Genomic DNA, 22,636 nt, shown 5'->3' on the forward strand with positions numbered 1-22,636 from the left:
CTTTCTTGCGGCAATATCCCATAGTATCATTTCAAAAGCCAGGTCTCGGCAGCAGTGACTCTCGCTGGCTGTTTCAATTCCGCTTAATATCATGTAAACAGCAAACACTGACCAGTGTTGTAAGAACGGATCAAAACACGGGGCGGGAGTCTAACCGTGTTGTGCGCAATCGGGAAATTGCTCCCAAAATACGCGTGGCATTGCGCTGGCTGGGTTATAGTTCAAGTTGCCGCTAAAATTAATTTGCGTAATCACAAACGTAAAGTCTTCCGCGAACCAGCGCAGCGTAATAGAATGGAATTGTTTTTTTTTGTTCCATTAAAAGGTATTCCTTGATGTATTTAGCAGCGGAAACCTGGCGCAGTTTTATTACAGTAATACAGCTGAAAATGGGTTTATCACCAAAAATTAATCATTTTTAATAAGGGTGTGCAGTCCTCCACCTGTGAGTAACCTGATTTAGTGTCACTGAAAATGACTTAAAATGAACCATTTAATAGTTTCATTGATGCGCACTAGTTGGTTTCTGAGTAAATTAAATATTTTTTTGATATGAAAAATCTTTTAAAACGAGCCTCCCAGTGCCTGGTCACCCATGAAAATGAACGCTGTTTGAAGTGCCTTCCTGAACCAGCGCAATTGGTGGATTCTCGCAAACGCAACCTAGGGCGCGTGGCCAGCGTTGTGGGCAGGGCCTGATCCGGATGAATTGAATCTTGAACCAGCCTAAAAGATGGCAGAAAAACACGAGCGCAACTGGGTTTTGGGTGTAACTCACTTAACGTTTAAAATTCCGCATCGTCTGCGCTGGTTCGGCCGATTTGGCCCGCATTGCGCTGGCATTACTGCCGCAAAAAAGCGGAAGCTCTACCCCCGTGTTTCCTTTCTTACGCTCGTTTTTGTTTTAAGAAACGCTCAAGCTGTCGAACACCATTTTGTTTCTCGCGTGGCATTTTATTGTTGACTAAAAAGTCTCTTTGCGTTCCAGATTCAGTTGACTTTATTCACCAGTATTAGAGAGGGAGGAGGAAAAAAGCTTTTACAGAATTCTGACATTTCACAGGCCGCAATGTTCTAAAAATAGTTGTCGGAGAGAGAACATGCTGGTCAGCATCAATGAAAAGTGAATCAACGTTCAATTAAATCCCATCCTCTTCAGTGCTTGGGCCCTTGCAACCACATCATTAGCATAATCATCGCCAGTCGTACCAATGTCCATTCGGTCATAGGTTCTGACATTTCTTGGCCCAGCATTGTAGGCTGAAATCCCACCTGTAATAAACACATCACACACTGCATTTACTACAAGAACAACTTGCATTTATATATAGCGCCTCTTAATGTAGTAAAACATCCCCAGGTGTATTTCACAGGTGTGATTATCAAACAAAGTTTAACACCGAGGCACATAAGCAGATATTAGGACAGGTGACCAAAAGCTTGTTCAAAGAGGTTTTAAGCAGCATCTTAGGGCCTCGGCAGCTGAAGACACGGCCACCAATGGTGGAGCGATTAAAATTTAAACCTTATACAGATCCCCTCAGGTAGGCCCAAGCCAAATCGAATGCTTTATAACAACAGCATGAGACAATGGAAAGCATCATTCTGCCTGAAGGTAGAGGTATGTTTTATTATATAGCTTGTCTGCTTATGGCCACAAGGTATAATTTTGTAAATGGACAATTTCCAGAGTCAGTTAGAGATTAGTTGCAGATGCTCTGTCTCTTTCTCTGCATAGTTGTAAAGATTGATTTGTTGGCATTTTCTGCAAAGTGACTGATCTGGATTCCAAACTGTCTATGGCTATATACACACACACACGTCATCTTTGACACAATTCAGACACTGTATATTGCATATAACTGGGATACACTTAAGAAGAAAAAAAAGGTATGACTAAATGAAGGCAGTCATTTAGAACAGAAAATACTGAGGCCAGAACGTCTGCAACCTCTTAATGTCTGAACACATCCAAGGGGAAAAATTCAGTCTCGCCCCGTTTGGGGCGCTATTATCGGCCGTGCGCAAAGTTTAGCGCCTAGTGCTAATTATCGCCTCCGACAGCAAACTTGGCTTTTATCGCCCCTGGAGGTGATTGGAGCGCTAAGTCAGGCGCTTCACACCTATCTTAAGGTGCAAAGGCCGAGGAGCGAGGCGCTACCTCAGAGCGCTGGCGAAGCAAGGAAGGGCAAATCAAAATGAACCTGCAAAGTGCTGCTCAGTACCCAAAACTCCTTCACACAGCGTTGAATCTCTCCAGAAGTCTCTCTCTCTCTCTCTCTGCGTGGTGCAAAAATGTCACCGACAAAAAAAGGCAGGAAGCGGTCACCCTTAAATAGCGCTCCCCCAGTCCCTTTCTGACACCAAAACGCTCCCCTCAACCTGTTGTTGCTAGCGGCAGGCGGTAAGGCAGGGGGCTCCACTCAATATTGGGTCCAGGGCGCTAACGGGGTGTTGCGCACTCGACCGACGTCACAATCTGCCGGCGCAGGAGACCGTGGTGGTAGTGTTTAGCACCGGCGCAGGAGACCGTGGTGGTAGTGTTTAGCACCGGCGCAGGAGACCGTGGTGGTAGCGTTTAGCACCGGCGCAGGAGACCGTGGTGGTAGTGTTTAGCACCGGCGCAGGAGACCGTGGTGGTAGTGTTTAGCACCACCGCAAAATGTCTAGTTAATTTCGCGAGCGGCGCAAACATCGCCGCGCCTGGGTGCTAGTTGGTTTGCGCCCTCTTAAGGCGCTAATGGGAGGCGCAAACAACTAAATTTCCCCCCCCCCGCCCGGTGTTTGTTTATTAATTGGACATTGAGGCCTTAAAGGGACAACTAATTAAGGACACTTTTTAGCCAGTGGCTCAGTAGGCAGCACCCTCGCCTCGGAGTCAGAAGGTTGCGGGTTCAAGTCCCACTTCAGGGCGCATGTAGTTCGCAGCATCCCTGGGATCACGTGGGCCAATCACAGAAGGGAATCTCCCATCATACATTTGACAGGAATGGAGATCACCCCAAAAACCATAGTAAAACTTTAAATACATTAAAAAAACACATTTTTAAAATGACTTGAAATTACAATTAAGTATTTTAATCAAAAATTAATCTTTGAAAAAAAATTAATGTTTTTTACGGGGCTAAAAATAAACTTTTTTTTAAAGTATTTTTAAAATGATAAAAGTGAAAATTTTAAAAACTTTTTCTCAACTCTTATCCTGGTAAAAGCAGGCCTTACAATTCTTACACCTGATAAAAGCAGGAGTAAGGGTTTTCTGCGGGCAGAGGGTCTCCAAAAAGTGGAACTATCCGCCCACAGAGGCCCTTCTCCAGGGCAGCCAGAAGATCTATCAAGATCATTCTTGACAGATCGGAAATACCAGTTTTCAGTGCATGCCGGAAACCGGCATTTCCGATGTCCCTATGGGTGGGTTCCATCATAAGTTGCTATGTCCTCATTTACAATGGCGAGCTTCCTTACGCAGTTGTCAGGCTGCGATGACACCCTCCCCCAGTGGAGCGCTACCACTGGACGGAGGGTGAAATTACAACATGATCATTGCAAGGTGCGAACAGAGACTTCAAGGCAGCCCAATAGTCAATTTGTTTATGACATCGGACAGCGATTGGGGAAAACACAATCCCGTCGGTGTGGTTGAAATATGAAATACCCCTCATTTGTTCAAAGAACGATGCTGACAGGCTGAGAGGAGGTGGATTGAATGGGAGGAGACAGTGTGGAGTACAAACACCACCATAGACTAGTTGGGCCGAATGGCCTGTTTCTGTGCTGTACATTCTATGTAATTTGAACTTAATTCATTTAAAATTAAAAGCTACTGGGAGTTTGACCTAGATAGACTCGCTGAAGCGGACAGAATGCTTGGACAATATCTCGTGCTGCATAACACTAGAACCTTTATCTATATTCACCATTGGATTGGCAGCCATTAGGGTGTCACTTCACAACCAGATGCCTAGGCATTGGGCCCAGACTTGATACTAAATTGACCAAGCATTGGGCCATGTACTCACCAGTAGATTGTGGGCACTGGATATGGATTTGTCACAAAAAATGCCAGGGATTAGACACAAGACTGCTGGAGGGAAAAGGATGTAACCTCCTGCAGCACATCCAAAGTTCAGATGTTTAAGCAGCATAGAAAAAAACAAAAGGGCACAAACCTTTGAGCTGCTGTTCTTTGGTCCAATTGGGAAACTTCACTTTAATAGCATTAATCATGCTGATCAGTATCTCAGTCCCCTGTGCAAGATGCTCCTTGCTGTTCCACTCTCCAACAATATGATGCCAGTTTTTGTCAACCTAAAATAAACACTACATTCTTTGCCACGTATTCTCAAAACAAGAATATTGAATTAAAACATGAATAGAAAGATGGTTTTAATGTTGGGTTTAGTGGGGTGCTATTGTCGATGAGTAACCTTGGTTATATACTTTCCCAACATGACTACTCTGGCGTCACTGCTGGGAGTGTGTGACCCATGCGGCAGGAGCCAGCAACACTCAACACATCACTAAACCCAATATTGATATAGCACTTCCCTCCCAGCCCGGCGACTTCTACCGCAGGGAAGAGCAGCAATAGCATGAGAGCGCCATCACCCGCCCCCCCCCCCCCCGCACATCCTGGCCAGCCCTTCATCATCGTGTCAGAATCCTGGGACTTCCCAACTTATCCCACTGTGGGAGCCCCATCATCTCTAGGAGAAGGCCTCGGGGCAACTCCAGATGGGCAGTAAGTGTGGCCTTTGCCAGCTTCGCCCACATCCCGTGAACAAATTTTAAAAAAAATTAAAGCAACTGTAGGTTTCACTGGCCGTACAATTTCTCAACAGAAATTAGACTCATCGGAGATAATTCAATGCTTTGGGCGTATTTCTCTTCCTTTTTAATTTTAGCTGGTAAGTGAGGTGTTTAAAATGTTATAAGGATTTGATGGGGCAAATACGTAGAATCTGGTGGTGGAATCTAGCACAAGGGGGTATAAGCTTAAAATTAGAGCTAGGCCATCCAGGAGCAAAATCAGAAGCACTTTTCCCACATAAAGGGTATCAAGAATTTGGAACTCTTTTTCCCCCACCCCCCCTCCTAAAGGCTGTGGATGCTGGGGGACAGCTGGAGTGGTCAAGACTGAGAGCGATAGATTGTCAGTTAAGGGATTATAGAGCAAAGGCAGGTAGATTGAGGTGATCAGCCATGATTTAATTGAATGGCGGAACAGGCCCGAAGGGGCTGAATAGAAACATAGAAGATAGGAGGAGTAGGCCATTCGGCCCCTCGAGCCTGCTCTGCCATTTAATGAGATCATGGCTGATCATCCAAATTCAGTATCCTGTCCCTGCTTTCTCCCCATATCCCTTGATCCCTTTAGCAATATATCTAACTCCTTCCTGAATATATATTTAATGAATTGGCCTCAACTGCCTTGTGTGGTAGAGAATTCCACAGGTTCACCACTCTCTGGGCGAAGAAATTCCTCCTCATCTCTGTCCTAAATGGCTTACTCCTTATCCTTAGACTGTGACCCCTGGTTCTGGACTCCCCCGCCATCGGGAACATCCTTCCTGCATCTAGTCTGTCTAGTCCTGTTAGAATTTTATAAGTTTCAATGAGATCCCCTCTCATTCTTCTAAACTCCAGTGAGTATAAGCCCAATCGACCCAATCTCTCCTCATCCCAGGTATCAGCCTGGTGAATCTTCGCTGCCATGGCAAGAACATCCTTCCTCAGATAAGGCGACCAAAACTGCACACAATAATCAAGGTGCGGTCGCACCAAGGCCCTGTACAACTGTAGCAAGACATCCTTCTTCCTGTACTCGAACCCTCTCGTTACAAATGGCCTCCTCCTGTTCCTAATGCTCCTATTGAGCAAGCTGTTGCTGCAGTGCTGATCTTCCGCCAATAGGTGACAATGTTGCACTGTGTGTACGGATTTCTGAAACGGGAGACAACATTACCTCAGCATCTAGGATCCAACGTTCCACTTCGATTTCTGGCTGCACCCCCCACCCCCACTGTTGGGGATAAAGCGGAGGTAGAACAGAAGCAACAGACTCAGCAGTGCTTCAAAGAGTTGGAGATCTCCACCAGCCCCAATGCGGTTTATCTGCACTAAAATACTCCAGTCATTCACTTGGGAGTTTAAGCAACAGCAGTGCAGCAAATGCTGCAGTTTTCAGAATGAGCAGCTCAGCAAATGGTTCTTCGTTGTATGGGCGCAGTAGCAAAGAGGACTGAAACGGAACACGGACTGCATGGAACCCCAGCGTCCGATATCTATAGGAGTGTGATTGCTCCCGCAGAACGATCTACCTGGGTCTGACTGCATGCAATACCTGCGGCTATCTAGGGCGATGGCGCCTGAGCTGCCCCATCTATTGTGCCCTCACCTAGGTGGGCAGTCTGGTGTGAGCATCGGTCTCCCTGTGGCTCTTAGTGACCATGGGGGCGATTTTCTCAGTCCCGAGGAGGCGGATGTGGAGGCGGGACTGCCGGGAAAATGGCAGAATTTGGGGGCGGGTGGCAAACCCACCCCCCAACCCGCCTCCATGCCATCTTCCCAGGAGGTGGGTAGCCGTCCTGCGCCGGGTCCCGTCTCCTTGGAGGCGGGAAGGGATTAAAGCCTATTAACGGGTAGTTAACAAGCAGAAAATAGGATTATCCCATTTTTTGCCTCAAGTGCGGGCTTCCCGAAGGCTCCAAAACCCACCAGCTCAGCGAGGCGAGTAAAGGGTCTGCAGGGGTCAGGGGGTGCAAAAGTGTGGTGTGAAGGTAAGTGATGGGTGCAAGAGTATCTGAGATAAGTTCTAAATGTTTTTAAAAGTGTACTTACCTTTGAAGCCTGCAGGGAGAACCAGTCAGTTTCGATACGGAGAGTCTCGCACCTCCGTGTTGCAGATGAGAGATGGCCGCTGCATTCTCATTTGCAACAAACATCTTTCTTTTACAGAAATGAGAAGGTTGATGAGGTCTCGTATGCAAGACCTCATCAAACTGCAGAGCTTGTCACTGTTTGACAGCTTCACAGAGCTGTCAAACGATGACAGTACATCTGTCAAACACGTCATACGCTGACGTGCTCTGCAACCAGCTTTCCCTTAATTGGCCTGCTAAGCCCGCTGGGCAGGCTTAACAAGGTCAATCAAGGGAAAATAGCGTGGGTTGGCCACAAATTGATGGAGGCGGGACAGAAACCAGACAAGCAGTAGTCCCGCCTCCAACGCGCCCCCATTCAAAAAATCACCCGACAGGAGTGCGCGCCATTCATCTGCGCGGTGCTGCATCCAGAGTGCCACCAAGGTCCTGGTAAGGCATTCACCCCAGTGTGTGAGCTCTGACACGGAGCCTCAGCAGCTGACATCTGGTCAGCAAGGCTTCGGTTCTCAATTTCCCCATGGTTTGGGCCATCATCTGTCGCGCAAATGCAGCTCCACCAGACCAAGTCACGACCCACAGAAATAGGACATCACTAAATCAGTGTGCATGTACTCTGCCTCCAGCCCGACAACTCTCCGAGATCTCTGCGTTCCTCCAATTCTGGCCTCTTGTGTATCCCGCACTTCCTCAGCCTCACCGTTGGTGGTCGTGCCTTCAGCTGCCTAGGCCCCAAGCTCTGGAATTCCCTCTGCCAATCTCTCTCCCTCCTCCTTTAAGACGCTCCTTAAAACCTACCTCTTTTGACCAAGCTTTTGGTCACCTGCCCTAATTTGTGGCTCGGTGCCAAATTCTGATAACGTTCCTGTGAAGCGCCTTGGGATGTTTTGCGCTGTTACAGGTGCTACAGAAATGCAAGTTGTTGTTGTTGTTGATGATGATGCCAGTCAGGGAGCTTCCAGGATTCCTACCGCTTGCTATATTCAAGATATGCTCCGTGGAAATCGGAATCTGGTCGGATGGCCCCTGAAAGATTTCAGCTGCCTTGTTCAACCTTGCCTGTTGACATCAGTCACCGTGACAACAGTTGGGCAGAAGTGTGCTACAGCGAGCAAGATGTCATCTCAAGGTTGAGCAGCATTTTGGATCCTTTAACAACAGTTCTGCTGCCTGCCTCACTGCGAGATTGTGTTACAGTACAGCTCAGAGCAGGTATGAAAAGATGGCAGTGGTCAACGAGCCTGCCGACCTGAAATAATTACTGCCAATCCAGTGACAGACCCTTGAGCACTGAAGACATGCAGTGTGTAGCCGTGCTTCCCTGTTAGTTGGATACCCAAATCTTCCCTCCATTCCCCTGTCCCCCGTCAGAGGGCACGGTGACTTTAATTATTCCGGCGGGGGGGGGGGGGGGGGGGCGGATGGTGATGGTTAAGAAATCCACCATCTACAAGGCACAAGTCAGGAGTGTGATGGAATACTCTCCATTTGCCTGGGTGAGTGCAGCTCCAACAACACTCAAGAAGCTCGACACCATCCAGGACAAAGCAGCCCGCTTGATCGGCACCCCATCCACCACCTTAAACATTCACTCCCTCCACCACCGGCGCACCGTGGCTGCAGTGTGTACCATCTACAAGATACACTGCAACTTGCTAAAGGCTTTTATTGCCAGCACCTCCAAAATCCACAACTTCCACCAGGCGCACGGGAACACCACCACCACCACCAAGTTCCCCTCCAAGTCACACACCATCCTGACTTGGGAATATATCACCGTTCCTTCATCATCGCTGGGTCAAAATCCTTGAAATCCCTCCGTAAAAATCACTGTGGGAGTACCTTCACCAGATGGACTGCAGCGGCTCAAGGCGGCGGCTCACCACCACCTGCTCGAGGGCAACTAGGGATGGGCAATGAATGGCGGCGTTGCTAGCGACGCCCACATCCCGTGAATGAATAACTAAACTAAAAGGTGCCAAGAAAAACAGCAACACCCAACCAACCCTGTCTGCTGGTAAGTTGTGTCTTTTGCCGTTGTGAATAGTGCCAAGAGGATCACTTTCTGGAGCTGGTGGATACACGGGCTGGAACAGTGTCTGGCTGGCTACTGCTGGCCGGCGCAATTATATGCACCACGGAACATAAAGCCATGAGCCTCAGTAGCTGGTCTTTGGCAACAATTGCCCCCCTCCCCACAAAGTGGAATTAAACTTCATCTCTTGTGTTCTAGAAATTGTTTCCTTCCTGTTAGTTGAATCAAAGCAATGTGATAAAATTGAGTGTTTTAGGCAGGCAAAGAGGAACGATGAACGATGGTTAGACCACACTTGGAGTACTGCGTACAGTTCTGGCCACTATATTATAAAAAGGATAGAGGCACTGGAGAGGGTGCAGAGAAGATTTACAAGGATGATACCAAAAATGCGAGGGTATACATATCAGGAAAGGATGAACAGGCTGGGTCTCTTTTCGCTTGAAAAAAAGGCTGAGGGGTGACCTAATAGAGATCTTTAAAATTATGACAGGTTTTGATAGAGTGGATACAGAGAGAATGTTTCCACTTGTGGGGAAGAGCATAACTAGAGGCCATCAATAGAAGATCGCCACCAAGAAATCCAATAGGGAATTCAGGAGAAACTTCTTTACCCAAAGAGTGGTGAGAATGTGGAACTCGCTACCACAGGGAGTGGTTGAAGCGAATAGTATAGATGCATTTAAGGGGAGGCTAGACAAGCAATGAGGGAGAAGGGAATAGAGGGTTACGCTGATAGAGTTAGATGAGGAAAGACGGGAGGAGACTCGAGTGGAGCATAAATGTCGGCATGGACTGGTTGGGCCGAATGGTCTGTTTCGTGTATCCTGTGTAATCCTATGTCAAAGCGCATTCTTGTTCTGTCGTTTTGAAATTTTTCAGTTTAAAGTCAGTTTGCAAGCTGCGCTTTTCATTATGCTGATGTATCCAGTACTAGGCAAACGCCAGCTAGAGTGGGACAAGTTGGAATCAATGTGTTAATAGATGTTAGCATTTTAAAATGACCTCAATACCAGAACCGCCCTGTTCTGTGGGCTGCTGTCTGGTATTACAGTAATTAGGGCTGGGCATTCAGTGACCTGCTTGCACCTCGAGAATTTCCAGTTGGAGAGCAAGGCAGCAGCCAGCTATTTACATAGGATTACATCTAATATACAGCACAGAAACAGGCCAGTCGGCTCAACCAGTCTATGCCGGTGGTTGTACTCCACTCGAGCCTCCTCCCATCCTTCCTCATCTAACTCTATCAGCATTACCCACTATTCCCTTCTCCCTCATGTGCTTATCTAGCCTCCCCTTAAATGCATCTAAGCTAGTTTCCTCAACCACTCCCTGTGGTAGCGAGTTCCACATTCTAACCACTCTCGGAGTAATAAGTTTCTCCGGAATTCCCCATTGGATTTATTAGTGACTATCTCCCTCTCCAGTGCCTCTATATTCTTTTGGTAATATGGCAACCAGACTTGCACGCAGTACTCCAAGTGTGGTCTAGCAAGGTTTTATACAAGTTTAGCAAAATTCTCTACTTTTCAATTCTGTCCCTCTAGAAATAAACCCTAGTGCTTGGTTTGCTTTATTTATGGCCATATAGGTATGTTGGCCTTCATAGCGAGTGGATTAGAGTACAGGAGCAAGGATGTCTTGCTGCAGTAGCCTTGGTGAGACCACACCTTGAGTATTGTGTGCAGTTTTGGTCGCCTTATCTGAGGAAGGATGTTCTTGCCATGGAGGGAGTGCAGCGAAGATTCACCAAACTGATACCTGGGATGGCAGGAATGACGTATGAAGAGAGATTGGGTCGATTAGGCTTATATTCGCTAGAGTTTAGAAGAATGAGAGGGGATCTCATTGAAACTTATAAAATTCTAACAGGATTAGACAGACTAGATGCAGGAAGGATGTTCCCGATGGCAGGGGAGTCCAGGACCAGGGGTCACAGTCTAAGGATAAGGGGTAAGCCATTTAGGACTGAGATGAGGAGGAATTTCTTCACCCAGGGAGTGGTGAATCTGTGGAATTCTCTACTACACAAGGCAGTTGAGGCCAATTCATTAAATATATTCAAGAAGGAGTTAGATATATTTCTTAAGGCTAAAGGGATATGGGGAGAAAGCAGGGACAGGGTACTGAGTTTGGATGACCAGCCACAATCTCATTAAATGGCAGAACAGGCTCGAGGGGCCGAATGGCCTACTCCTGCCTTCTATGTTTCTATCTTATATTTATGGCCCCTAGCTCTGGTCTCCCCAGCAAGTGGAAACATCTTCTCTACATCTACCCGATCGAACACTTTCATAATTTGAAAGATCTCGATCAGGTCACCGCTCAGTATTTTCTTTTCTGGAGAAAAGAACCCCAGCCTGTTCAATCTTTCCTGATGGGTATAACCTCTCAGTTCTGGTATCATTCTAGTAAATCTCTTCTGCACCTTCTCCAGTGAGTTTGAGGGGTGATCTGGTCGAGGTGTTTAAAATGCTAAAAGGATTCGATAGGGTAGATACAGAGAAACTATTTCCTCTGGTGGGGGGGGAAATTAAGAACAAAGGAAACATAATATTGGCCCAGAAATTCGGGTCCCCACGGGTGAGTACGCACAGGGTACTCACGCGTAGGCCCAACGAAAGTGCCGGGTTTGTGCATGCACTGCGCGTGCGCGGGAAACTGGAACTTCCATTCCCTTGAAGGAAGGGGTTCACAGGTTGAACGCGTGCGCCGGAGAGGCAGCGCGTACGCCTGGAACTTCCGTTTTTTTTCCCCCGGTTTCTCCGGGACGGTAAGTCTCCAGCAGTTACACTTTTAAAAAGCAGTCGCAAGGCCTGCTTTTTACAAGGTAAGTGGTGAATTAAGTAAAATTAAAAATAATAAACCTGTGGAAAAAATGTTTAAAATACTTTAAAGAAAGGGAAGCTTAAATTTAGCCCCATTAGAAACTGTAACTAATTTTTTCAAAAATTTAAATTAGTTTAAAATAGTTATTTTATGTAATTTATAGTTATTTTAAAAATGTGATTTAAAAAAAAATTTATTTGAAGTTTTAGCGATGTTTTGGGGCTGAATTGTATTCATAGATTTGACAGGCCTTCCTGTCAAATCTATGAATAGAGATTCCCTGCTCCGATTGGCTCTCCATGGCCCACGTGATCCCAGGGGACGCTTCGAACTAACTGCGCCCCTGGGATACACAAGCACTGCGCGCCGGCAGCTGGAGCAGGCCCAGGATCGGAATCCCACGCAGGCCCACAGCTCAACGGCTGGCGCGCTAGGTAAGTGCAGGTCAGAGGCTTGCACCCGCGGGAAGTCCCCGACCCAAATTTCTGGGCCAATTTTAAAATTAAACCTAGGCCAATCAGGAGTGATTTCTTGGTGTCTATCTTGTATTGATGGCCTGTAGTTTTGCTCTTCCCCACAAGTGGAAACACTCTCTCTGTATCCACTCTATCAAAACTTTTCCTAATCTCAAAGACCTGTATTAGTTCACCCCTTAGCCTTCTCTTTCCCTAGCCTGTTTCCGGATAGGTATATCCTCGCATTTCTGGTAGCATCCCTGTGTAAATCTTCTCTGCACCCTCTCCAGTGCCTCGATATTCTTTTTGTAATATGGCGACCAGAATTCTACGCAATACTCCAAGTGTGGTCTAGTAAGGTTTTATACAGTTCTGATGAAGGGTCATCGACCTGAAACGTTGACTGTTTCTCTTTCCACGGATGTTGCCTGGCCTGCTGAGTTTTTCTAGCGTTTTCTGTTGTTAAGGTTTTATACAAGTTTAGCAAAATTCTCTACTTTTCAATTCTGTCCCGCTAGAAATAAACCCTAGTGCTTGGTTTGCTTTATTTATGCTTATTATTTATGGCCTTATTAACCTGCGTCGCTACTTTTAGTGATTTGTGTATTTGTTCTCCCAAACCCGCGACCTCTTCCACCTAGAAGGACAAGGGCAGCAGGCGCATGGGAACACCACCACCTCCAAGTTCCCCTCCAAGTCACACACCATCCTGACTTGGAAGTATATCGCCGATCCTTCATAGTCACTGGGTCAAAATTCTGGAACTCCCTCCCTAACGGCACTGTGGGAGCACCTTCACCACACGGACTGCAGCGGTTCAAGGCGGCGGCTCACCACCACCTTCTCAAGGGCGATTAGTGACACCCACCTCCCCTATGTGAATAAAGAGATCCCTTTGCTCCTCTACCCCATTTAGATTCTTATTTTCCAAGTAAAATGTGACCTCATTTTTCTTACCAAAATGTAATACCTCACACTTATCTGTATTGAATTCATTTGCCAATTATATGCCCATCCTGCAAGTTTATTTATTTCTCCCTTCACACAAATGGAACCCTTTCCGTTGTGTGTCTCAGAATGCCAGCCATGTGAATTCCCCACAGTCAAGGGGCACTTTCTAGTTCTTCTCTATGGGGGATGGAGGGGCATGGCGTAGGTCTCGTACCTATCCACTACACTGACATCTAATTCCTCCCCCCCCCACCACCCCCCCCTTGGAAGTATTAGGGATTCAGCCACTAAGTTATAGCTAGTGGCGAAGTTTGTCAGGGTGGTTGTAACGCTTGCCAAGGAGAAAGGTTTTTCTCTGCTGTGACAGTGTGACTTGCTTCCTACCTGCATGAGGCCAAACCCAGCTCCATTGTCGCCCCTGCCATTTATTAAGCCTGCGCCACCGCGACTTTCACGGGAGATGATAGCGCCGATTATGGCTGGATCTATCTGGTTAGCTCTGGCAACTTCATATATCAACGGCTTGTACTGGTTCACCCTCTGCAGGTCAGTCGTCATCATCATTTCAGAAGCTCGCACACCTGCAAAAACAGAAGCAAAAATCCTGCTACAGATTCACTTTCCATTTGATTTAATCTCACCGGGCTTTAAATACTTGCGCCATGGACCTTATATTTAACAACTAAAACAGCCCTGCTCCTCTCGAATAATTTTCTACGCAACCATATTTCCTTCCCAGTTCTTGACGCGACTTATTGTGGTCACATGTTCAGGCTGCTCCCTCTAATCCGCCGCACATTCTGTGTGTGTGGATCTAGACAGCGATGCATGAGCATCAAAGTCTGGCTCCGTCCAATCTTGTCCCGGTCCAACACCCACTCGACTCTTTTTCAATTACGGGAATACCTGCCTGATATGAAGTGCACAATTTCTCCCCGTAGGAACACCTCCTGTTTATCTAGGTCCTGGTTTGGGGAGCCAGGGGTTAGGCTCCCCCAGGTTTGCATAGGGGCCACTGCTGGAATCTAACCAGCTAAAACCACCCAGCCTATGTTGTGCATCCGCCAAGGACCACCCTACCCTTTAAGGTATTAGTTAACAGCCGAAAGGGAAGAATCCTATCCCGCCTGTGACAGGTCTACCCCCGAATGTCCTAACTTGCCTGGTCAAGATAAGTAGTAGCGCTGTGGATCGTTTTAAGCCTCTGTACCAGAATCAAAAGAATCCCTGATAATTCCAGTGTAATTTTTCAATAACAGAATGCATCTTGACTGTAAAATGCAGAATATGTCTAATAGTGATCCAAGCTTTATACACGTACTGCGATCTGAAGCACAATCACTTGCAGGATATGTTGCTTGCAGCCGCACACTTCTATCACGGCAGCTATTAATTACATCCATCGCTTACCGGCATACGGCAGATTGTCCTGTCTGGCCGTCACCACGGAAGCACCTGTTGTGTCAACGTTTGTAATATCGCCATAGATGGAAGAGCCTAGGAGAATGGACAAAGAATGGCTGTTACGCTTAAATGAAAAACAGAAATTTAATGAGAGAGTAGTGTTTCTGATTCCCCTTTCATCTTGTACCAGTTGAAGTGTGAAGTACAGTTTTTGAGGCAGATTCAAAAACACCCCCAAAATTAAGGTGGCAGAGTCTTGCTGGACTCTGTTGGTTTCAGGTAGATGCCCTGCAGGGGACACTATGCATATTCCCTCTCCTTAAAGATTCAAATTGCAGGGCTGTGGGGAAAAAGCAAGGGAGTGGCACCAATTGGATAGCTCTTTCAAAGATATTTTGAAATGAGATATTTGGGCAGTACCGGTGAACTCCTGAACGTAAGAGATACAGGATCCACTTATGGGAGTTACCAGAGCTGATATACCCAAAATAATATCTGAGGCATAAGAACATAAGAAACAGGAGCAGGAGTCGGCCATTCGAGCCTGCTCCACCATTCAATAAGATCACGGCTGGTCTTCAAACTCAACTCCACTTTCCCGCCCGATCCCCAAATCCCTTGATTCCCTCTGTCTCCAAGAATCTATCGATCTCTGTCTTGAATATACTCAATGACTGAGCCTCCACAGCCCACTGGGGTAGAGAATTCCAAAGATTCACCACCCTCCGAGTGAAGAAATTTCTCATCTCAGTCCTAAATGGCCGACCCCTTATTCTGAATGTGACCCCTAGTTCAGGCAGCATCCTCTAATCTGCCGCAGGGGAAACATCCACCCTGCATCTACCCTGTCAAGCCCCTTAAGAATCCTATACATTTCAATGAGATCGCCTCTCATTCTTCCAAATTCTTGGAAATATAGGCCTAGTCTACTCAATCTCTCCTCACAGGACAATCCCCCCCATCCCAGGAATCAGTCTGGTGAACCTTTGTTGCACTCCCTCTAAGGCAAGTATATCCTACCTTAGGTAAGGAGACCAAAACTGTACACAATACTCCAGGTGTGGTCTCACCAAGGCCCGATATAATTGCAGTAAGATTTTTTTACTCTTAAACTCCAATCCTTCTGTAATAAAGGTAGTCCCAAAATTTGTAACAGTAACAGAGGTCAAGGTGCATTTTTGGCAAAACTAATGTACATTTAGAGATCGAGTTTATTGCAATATGGAGTAAGAGCAGAGGAGTCGGAAGAATTGGATAACTTTCAAAAAACCAGCACAGACACAATGGAACACATGGCTTCCTCCCGTGCTGTAACAGTCTCTGATTCGGGCAAGTAATTTATGATCACTCAGAAATTGATATCTTCACTGCCTCCAGGATATGTCACACTCTTGGAAAAATCATTCACCTTACCTACAATCTTTCACATGTTGCGTGATGGATAATGAGACCCAGAGAGACAGGGAAGAACCATTTTTAAGAAGGGGATACAGTAGGTGGAGGGTTGAATTACCGTCAGGTTTTTTTTGAATGGACTCGTTCAATAGACACATTGGGTGGTCTCTTTGGAAAGGGGAGGGAAATTTTAGGTGACGGAGATGGATTCTGGAGAAAAGGAGACTACGGGACAGATGGACGGTCGGGCAAGGGCAGACACGTTGGCTGGCGATATAGAGAACTGCCTGGAAACAAAAGAGAGGGTGGAGATTTGCTGAAGTTAGTGATCGCATTTCCAGGATGCAACTCTGACACCCTCATGCCAACCTTCCGAGTTCCCCAGTTTCTCTCCCCATCCACCCAATACGCCTCCACCTCCTCCTGACCCCTTCATTCCCCGCGTCCCTGTCCCAACTGATTTTTCCTTTCATTGGCCAGAGTGTGGGAAAGGCTGGGGTTAGCCTTTCATCTTGCTAACATTCCCTGCCCCTCTGTCACCATCAGAGCAAGAGCAGGGAGGGAGCTGCAGTGCTTTAAACTGGAGAAGCACCATCAGGAGTGACAGCTCGGACAGGAGAGAAGTGTCTTTGGAAGCTACTGGACAACTGAAGAAAGCCAAAATGGCCCAGAAATTCGGGTTGGAGGCTTCCCGCGGGTGCAAGCCCCCGACCTGCACTTACCTTGCGCGCCGGCCGTTGAGCTGTGGGCCCACGTGGGTTTCCAATCCTGGGCCTGCTCCAGCTGCCGTGCTTACGTATCCCAGGGGCGCAGTTAGTTCGAAGCGTCTCCTGGGATCACATGGGCCATGGAGAGCCAATGGTAGCAGGGAATCTGTATTAATAGATTTGACAGGAAGAGCTGTCAAATCTATGAATACAATTCAGCCCCAAAACTTCAAATACATTTTTTTTTTTTTTAAATCACATTTTTAAAATAACTATAAATTGCATAAAATAACTATTTTAAACAATAATTTAAATTTTTGAAAAAATGAATTATAGTTTCTAACGGGGCTAAAAATAAACTTACCTTTCTTTAAGGTATTTAAAAATAATAAACCTGTGGAAAAAATGTTTTAACTTAATTCACCACTTACCTTGTTAAAAGCAGGCCTTGCGACTGCTTTTTAGAAGTGTAGCTCCTAGAGACTTACCCTCCCAAAGAAATCTGCAAAAAAAACGGAAGTTCCAGGCGTACGCGCTGCCTCTCCGGCGCACGCGTTCGACCTGTGAACCCCTTCCTTTAAGGGAACGGAAGTTCCGGTTTCCCGCGCATGCGCAGTGCATGCACGAAACCGCACTTTTGTTGGGCCTACGCGCGAGTACCAAGCGCGTACTCACCCGTGGGGACTCGAAGTTCTGGCCCACGGTACCTCGGTGTTTATGCTCCACACAAGCCCCCTCCCATCCCTCTTCATCTCACCCTATCTGCATACATAGAAACACAGAAGATAGGAACAGGAGTAGGCCATTCGGCCCTTCAAGCCTGCTCCACCATTCAATGAGATCATGGCTGATCATCCAAATTCAGTAGCCTGTCCCTGCCTTCTCCCCATATCCCTTGATCCGTTTAGCCTTAAGAAATATATCCAACTCCTTCTTGAATATATTTAATGAACTGGCCTCCACCGCCCTCTGTGGCAGAGAATTCCACAGGTTCACCACTCTCTGGGTGAAGAAATTCCTCCTCATTTCATTCCTAAACGGCTTATCCCTTATCCTTAGACTGTGACCCCTGGTTCTGGACTCCCCGACCATCGGGAACATCCTTCCTGCATCTAGTCTGTCTAGTCCTGACAGAATTTTATAGGTTTCAATGAGATCCCCTCTCAATCTTCTAAACTCCAGCGAGTATAAGCCCAATCGACCCAATCTCTCCTCATACGTCATTCCTGCCATCCCAGGTATCAGCCTGGTGAATCTTCGCTGCACTCCCTCCATGGCAAGAACATCCTTCCTCAGATAAGGCGACCAAAACTGCACACAATACTCAAGATGCGGTCTCACCAAGGCCCTGTACAACTGCAGCAAGACATCCTTGTCCCTGTACTCAAACCCTCTCGCTACGAAGGCCAACATACCATTTGCCTTCTTAACTGCCTGCTGCACCTGCATGCTTACCTTCAGCGACTGGTGCACGAGGACGCCCAGGTCTCGTTGCACTTCCCTTTCTCCCAATCCATTGCATCCTTTGACTCCAATCCTATTAAATGTGATTGGAGACACTTAACTTCTAATGGACTAGCAGAAGGACTTACTCATTGTAGGACAGCAAAATACTGCAGATGTTGGAAATCCGAAATAACAACAGAAAATGCTGGAAAAACTCAGCAGGGCAGGCAACATCCGTGGAGAGAAATTTGAGTTGACGTTTCGGGTCGAACTCATTGTTGCTGTTAGTTGTTGTCCCTGCAAGTCGAAGGTTCTTCTGGTAGAAAAATCAAGTGGTCACACCTTTATATACAGAGCTTACGCCCAATAGGGGAAAATGAAAGTATACAGAGCTTACGCCCAATAGGGGAAAATGAAAGCTAAGTGTTTCTCGGAAATGACAGGATCATAACAATTAGGTTTGGAGATCACGTTACCGTCCAACTGACGCCGCTCGGTCCGGGACCTCACGGACTCTCATGTTTTTCTATTTCTCTTTATTCTCAGGTTTTACTCTCAGGTTTTTCTATTTCTCTTTATTCTCTCCCGCCCACCCAATCGGAGCGGAGAAAACTCACTTTGCCTCACCGATCGCCACTCTGGAACCGACACCGAAGCCTTTTCCCCGGAATGTGCCGACTCCGTCCGACAGGATCCGAGTGCGCAGACGCAGCTCCCGGTGGTTGGTCTCCCTCTGGGCATGCGCGGTTGTTGCCCCTTGGTGACCGCGAGGGGTCGCTGTGCCGGCCTCGGCTCAAACACCGCCGTCCCGCGTGCGCATGCGCGGGCTCCTGACTGTCAATCAATCAATCAATCAGCCAGAAGTGGTCACTGGTGCATTTCTGTAGCGCCTTTCATGACCACCAGTACACTTTACACCTAATCTCAGCCTATTACCATCTTGTCTAGCTTCTAATACCTTTTATTGTCTCTTTTTTACTTCTTTTGTTTCTTTTATTCTTTTGTCCGAAATGCGGGAAATGCGGCAGTCAGTTAGCACACAGCAAGCTCCCACAAACAGCAATGTGATAATGACCAGATAATCTATCTAAAATAACAACAGAAAATGCTGGAAAAACTCAGCAGGTCAGGCAACATCCGTGGACAGAAATTTGAGTTGACGTTTCGGGTCGAACCCTTCTTCAAAACTGGAAAGAAAAGATAGATCGGAGGCAGGGCTGCGATCGGACAAAAGAATAAAAGAAACAAAAGAAGTAAAAAAGAGACAATAAAAGGTATTAGAAGCTAGACAAGATGGTAATAGGCTGAGATTAGGTGTAAAGTGTACTGGCAGGGCAAGAGATAGCTGTCAGGTGTGAGGGGGGGGCGGAAAGGAGTGGAAAAATTACAAGAAAAAATGAAATGGGGCAGAGGTTATGATCTGAAATTGTTGAACTCGATATTGAGTCCGGAAGGCTGCAAAGTGCATAATCGGAAGATGAGGTGCTGTTCCTCGAGTTTACGTTGAGCTTCCGTGGAACAATGCAAGAGGCCAAGGACGGTGAGATCTGAGTAGGAGTGAAGCGGTGAATTAAAGTGACAGGCGACCGGAAGCTCAGGGTCACCCTTACGGACTGAACGGAGGTGTTCCGCAAAGCGGTCACCCAATCTACGTTTGGTCTCCCCAATGTAGAGGAGACCGCATCGTGAGCAGCGAATACAGTATACTAGATTGCGAGAAGTACAAGTAAATCGCTGTTTCACCTGGAAGGGGTGTTTGGGGCCTTGGACAGTGGGAAGGGGGGGAGGTATAGGGGCGGGTGTTACATCTCCTCTGCTTGCACGGGAAGGTGCCAGGCAAAGGGGAAGGGCTGTTTGGGGTGATAGAGGAGTGGACTAGGGTGTCTCGGAGGGAGCGGTCCCTGCGGAATGCTGAAAGGGGAGGGGAGGGGAAGATACGTTTGGTGGTGGGATCACTTTGGAGCTAGCGGAAATGCCAGAGGATGATCCGTTGAATGTGGAGGCTGGTGGGGTGAAAGGTGAGGACAAGGGGAACCCTATCGTGGTTCCGGAAGGGAGGGGCAGGGGTGAGGGCAGAAGTGCGGGAGATAGAACTGACACGGTCGAGGGCAGTGTCAATCACGGTAGAGGGGAATCCTCGGTTGCGGAAAAAGGAAGACATGTCTGAAGCACTGGTGTGGAAGGTGGCATCGTCGGAGCAGATACAGCGGAGACGGAGAAACTGGGAGAATGGAATAGAGTCCTTACAGGAAGCGGGGTGGGAGGAAGTGTAGTCCAGGTAGCTGTGGGAGTCAGTGGGCTTGTAGTGAATATTGGTCGAGAACCTATCCCCAGAGATGGAGACGGAGAAGTCGAGGAAGGGAAGGGAAGAGTCAGAGATGGACCATGTGAAGGTGAGGGAAGGGTGGAAATTGGAGGCAAAGTGAATGAAATTGTCAAGTTCGGGACGAGAGCAGGAAACGGCACCGATACAGTCATCAATGTATCGGAAAAAGAGGTGAGGGAGGGGACCCGAGTAGGACTTGAACAAAGATTGTTCCACATAGCCCACGAAAAGGCAGGCATAGCTAGGACCCATGTGGGTACCCATGGCAACACCTTTGATTTGGAGGAAATGAGTGGAGTTAAAGGAGAAGTTGTTCAATGTGAGAACAAGTTCAGCCAGGTGAAGGAGGGTGGTGGTGGATGGGGACTGGTCGGGCCTCTGTTCAAGGAAGAAGCGGAGCGCCCTCAGGCCATCCGGGTGGGGGATGGAGGTGTAGAGGGATTGTACGTCCATGGTGAAAAGGAAGCGGTTGGGGCCAGGAAACTGGAAACTGCTAAAGTGGCGGAGGACATCCGAAGAGTCGCGGATGTAGGTGGGAAGAGACTGGACAAGGGGAGAAAAGATAGAGTCAAGATAGGAAGAGATAAGTTCCGTAGGGCAAGAACAGGCTGAAACGATGGGTCTACCAGGGCAGTCCTGTTTGTGGATCTTGGGAAGGAGGTAGAAACGGGCTGTGCGGGGTTGGGGAACTATGAGGTTGATGGCAGCGGGGGGAAGATCTCCAGAGGAGATGAGGTCAGTGACAGTCTTGGAAACGGTGGTTTGATGTTCGGTAGTGGGGTCATGGTCCAGGTGGAGGTAGGAGAAGGTGTCGGAGAGTTGGCGTTCAGCTTCCGCTAGGTAGAGGTCAGTGCGCCAAACAACAACAGCACCACCCTTGTCAGCGGGTTTAATGACAATGTCAGGGTTGGATCTAAGAGAATGGAGTGCTGCAAGTTCAGAGGGAGGTAGGTTGGAGTGAGTGAGGGGAGCAGAGAAATGGAGATGGCCGATATCACGGCGGCAGTTAGCGATGAAAAGATCTAGAGTAAGAGGCCAGGGGGAGGGGTCCAGGTAGAACGGGAATTCTGCAAGCGGGAGAAAGGGTCAGTTGTGCGGGGGGAAGACTCCTGGCCAGAGAAGCGGGCACGAAGACGAAGGCGGCGGAAAAAGGGCTCAACATCGTGCCGAGCTCGAAATTCATTTTGTTAACTCTGTTTCTCTCTCTACGGATGTTGCCTGGCCTGCTGAGTGTTTCCAGCATTTTCTGTTGTTATTTCAGATTTCCAGGATCCGCAGTATTTTGCTATTATCCCTCAATCAACATAACAAAAGGATAAACATTGGCTAGGACACTGGGGATTATTCCCCTGCTCTTTCCCACATTGCAGCAGTGACTGCACCTCAGGAGTGCTTCATTGGCTGTGAGGCGCTTCAAGATGTCTGGTGGTCATGAAAGCACTGTATAAATGCAAGTCTTTCTTTCTCGAAATAGTGTCATGGGATCTTTTACATCCACCTGAGAGAGCAGACAGGGCCTCGGTTTAATGTCTCATCCGAAAGACGCCACCTCTGACAGTGCCTCAGTACTGCACTGGAGTGTGAGCCTGGATTTTTGTGCTCAAGTCTCTGGAGTGGGACTTGAACCCACAACTTTCTGACTCAGAGGCGAGAGTGCTACCAACTGTCATCTTCCAAAATTCTATAGATTATGGAACAGTTCCTGCAGATTGGAGAGTGGCAAATGTAACCCCACTATTTTAAAAAGGAGGGAGAGAGAAAACAGGGAACTACAGACTGGTTAGCCTAACATCAGTAGTCGGGAAAATGCTAGAGTCTGTTATAAAGGATGTGATAACAGGACGCTTAGAAAATATCAATGGGATTAGACAAAGTCAACATGGATTTCTGAAAGGGAAATCGTGTTTGACAAACCTACTGGAGTTTTTTGAGGATGTAACTGGTAGAATAGATAAGGAGGACCAGTGGATGTAGTGTATTTGGATTTTCAGAAGGCCTTTGATAAAGTCTCACATAAGAGGTTAGTGTGCAAAATTAAAGCACATGGGATTGGGGGTAATATACTGGCATGGATTGAAAATTGGTTAACAGACAGGAAACAGAGAGTAAGAATAAATGGGTCTTTTTCGGGGTGGCCGGCGGTGACCAGTGGGGTACCGCAGGAATCAGTGCTTGGGCCCCAGCTATTCACAATATATATCAATGAT

The 22,636-nt window shown here is 47.3% G+C and overlaps 2 protein-coding genes across 2 annotated transcripts in view; one reads left to right on the top strand and one right to left on the bottom strand.

Moving 5' to 3' along the window:
- ids (iduronate 2-sulfatase) overlaps positions 1–22,636 on the top strand; it is a 125,510-nt gene that overhangs the window by 58,604 nt on the left and 44,270 nt on the right. The window lies entirely within an intron of this gene.
- On the bottom strand, positions 977–18,800 carry LOC147125356 (lysozyme g-like). The gene is made up of 6 exons (XM_086001902.1): positions 18,721–18,800; positions 18,250–18,419; positions 14,562–14,648; positions 13,536–13,732; positions 4,170–4,308; positions 977–1,272 (listed from the first exon to the last, which is right to left on the bottom strand). The coding sequence occupies exons 2-6, from the start codon at positions 18,377–18,379 to the stop codon at positions 1,136–1,138; spliced, it is 690 nt and encodes a 229-aa protein (XP_085858028.1). The 5' UTR covers positions 18,380–18,419; positions 18,721–18,800; the 3' UTR covers positions 977–1,135.

Source organism: Somniosus microcephalus, chromosome 1 (assembly GCF_052327205.1).
Source record: "Somniosus microcephalus isolate GS21.2 chromosome 1, FLI_Smic_1.0, whole genome shotgun sequence".
Lineage (NCBI taxonomy): Eukaryota > Metazoa > Chordata > Chondrichthyes > Squaliformes > Somniosidae > Somniosus > Somniosus microcephalus.

Excerpts from the sequence above, each read along its gene's own strand:
- LOC147125356 (XM_086001902.1), bottom strand. The coding sequence starts at position 18,379 with ATGAGTTCGACCCGAAACGTCAACTCAAATTTCTCTCCACGGATGTTG. Across the intron at positions 4,309-13,535 it reads CTGGGTTTGGCCTCATGCAG|GTTGACAAAAACTGGCATCA; the intron begins GTAGGAAGCAAG and ends TGTTTATTTTAG. Across the intron at positions 1,273-4,169 it reads CAAAGAACAGCAGCTCAAAG|GTGGGATTTCAGCCTACAAT; the intron begins GTTTGTGCCCTT and ends TGTTTATTACAG.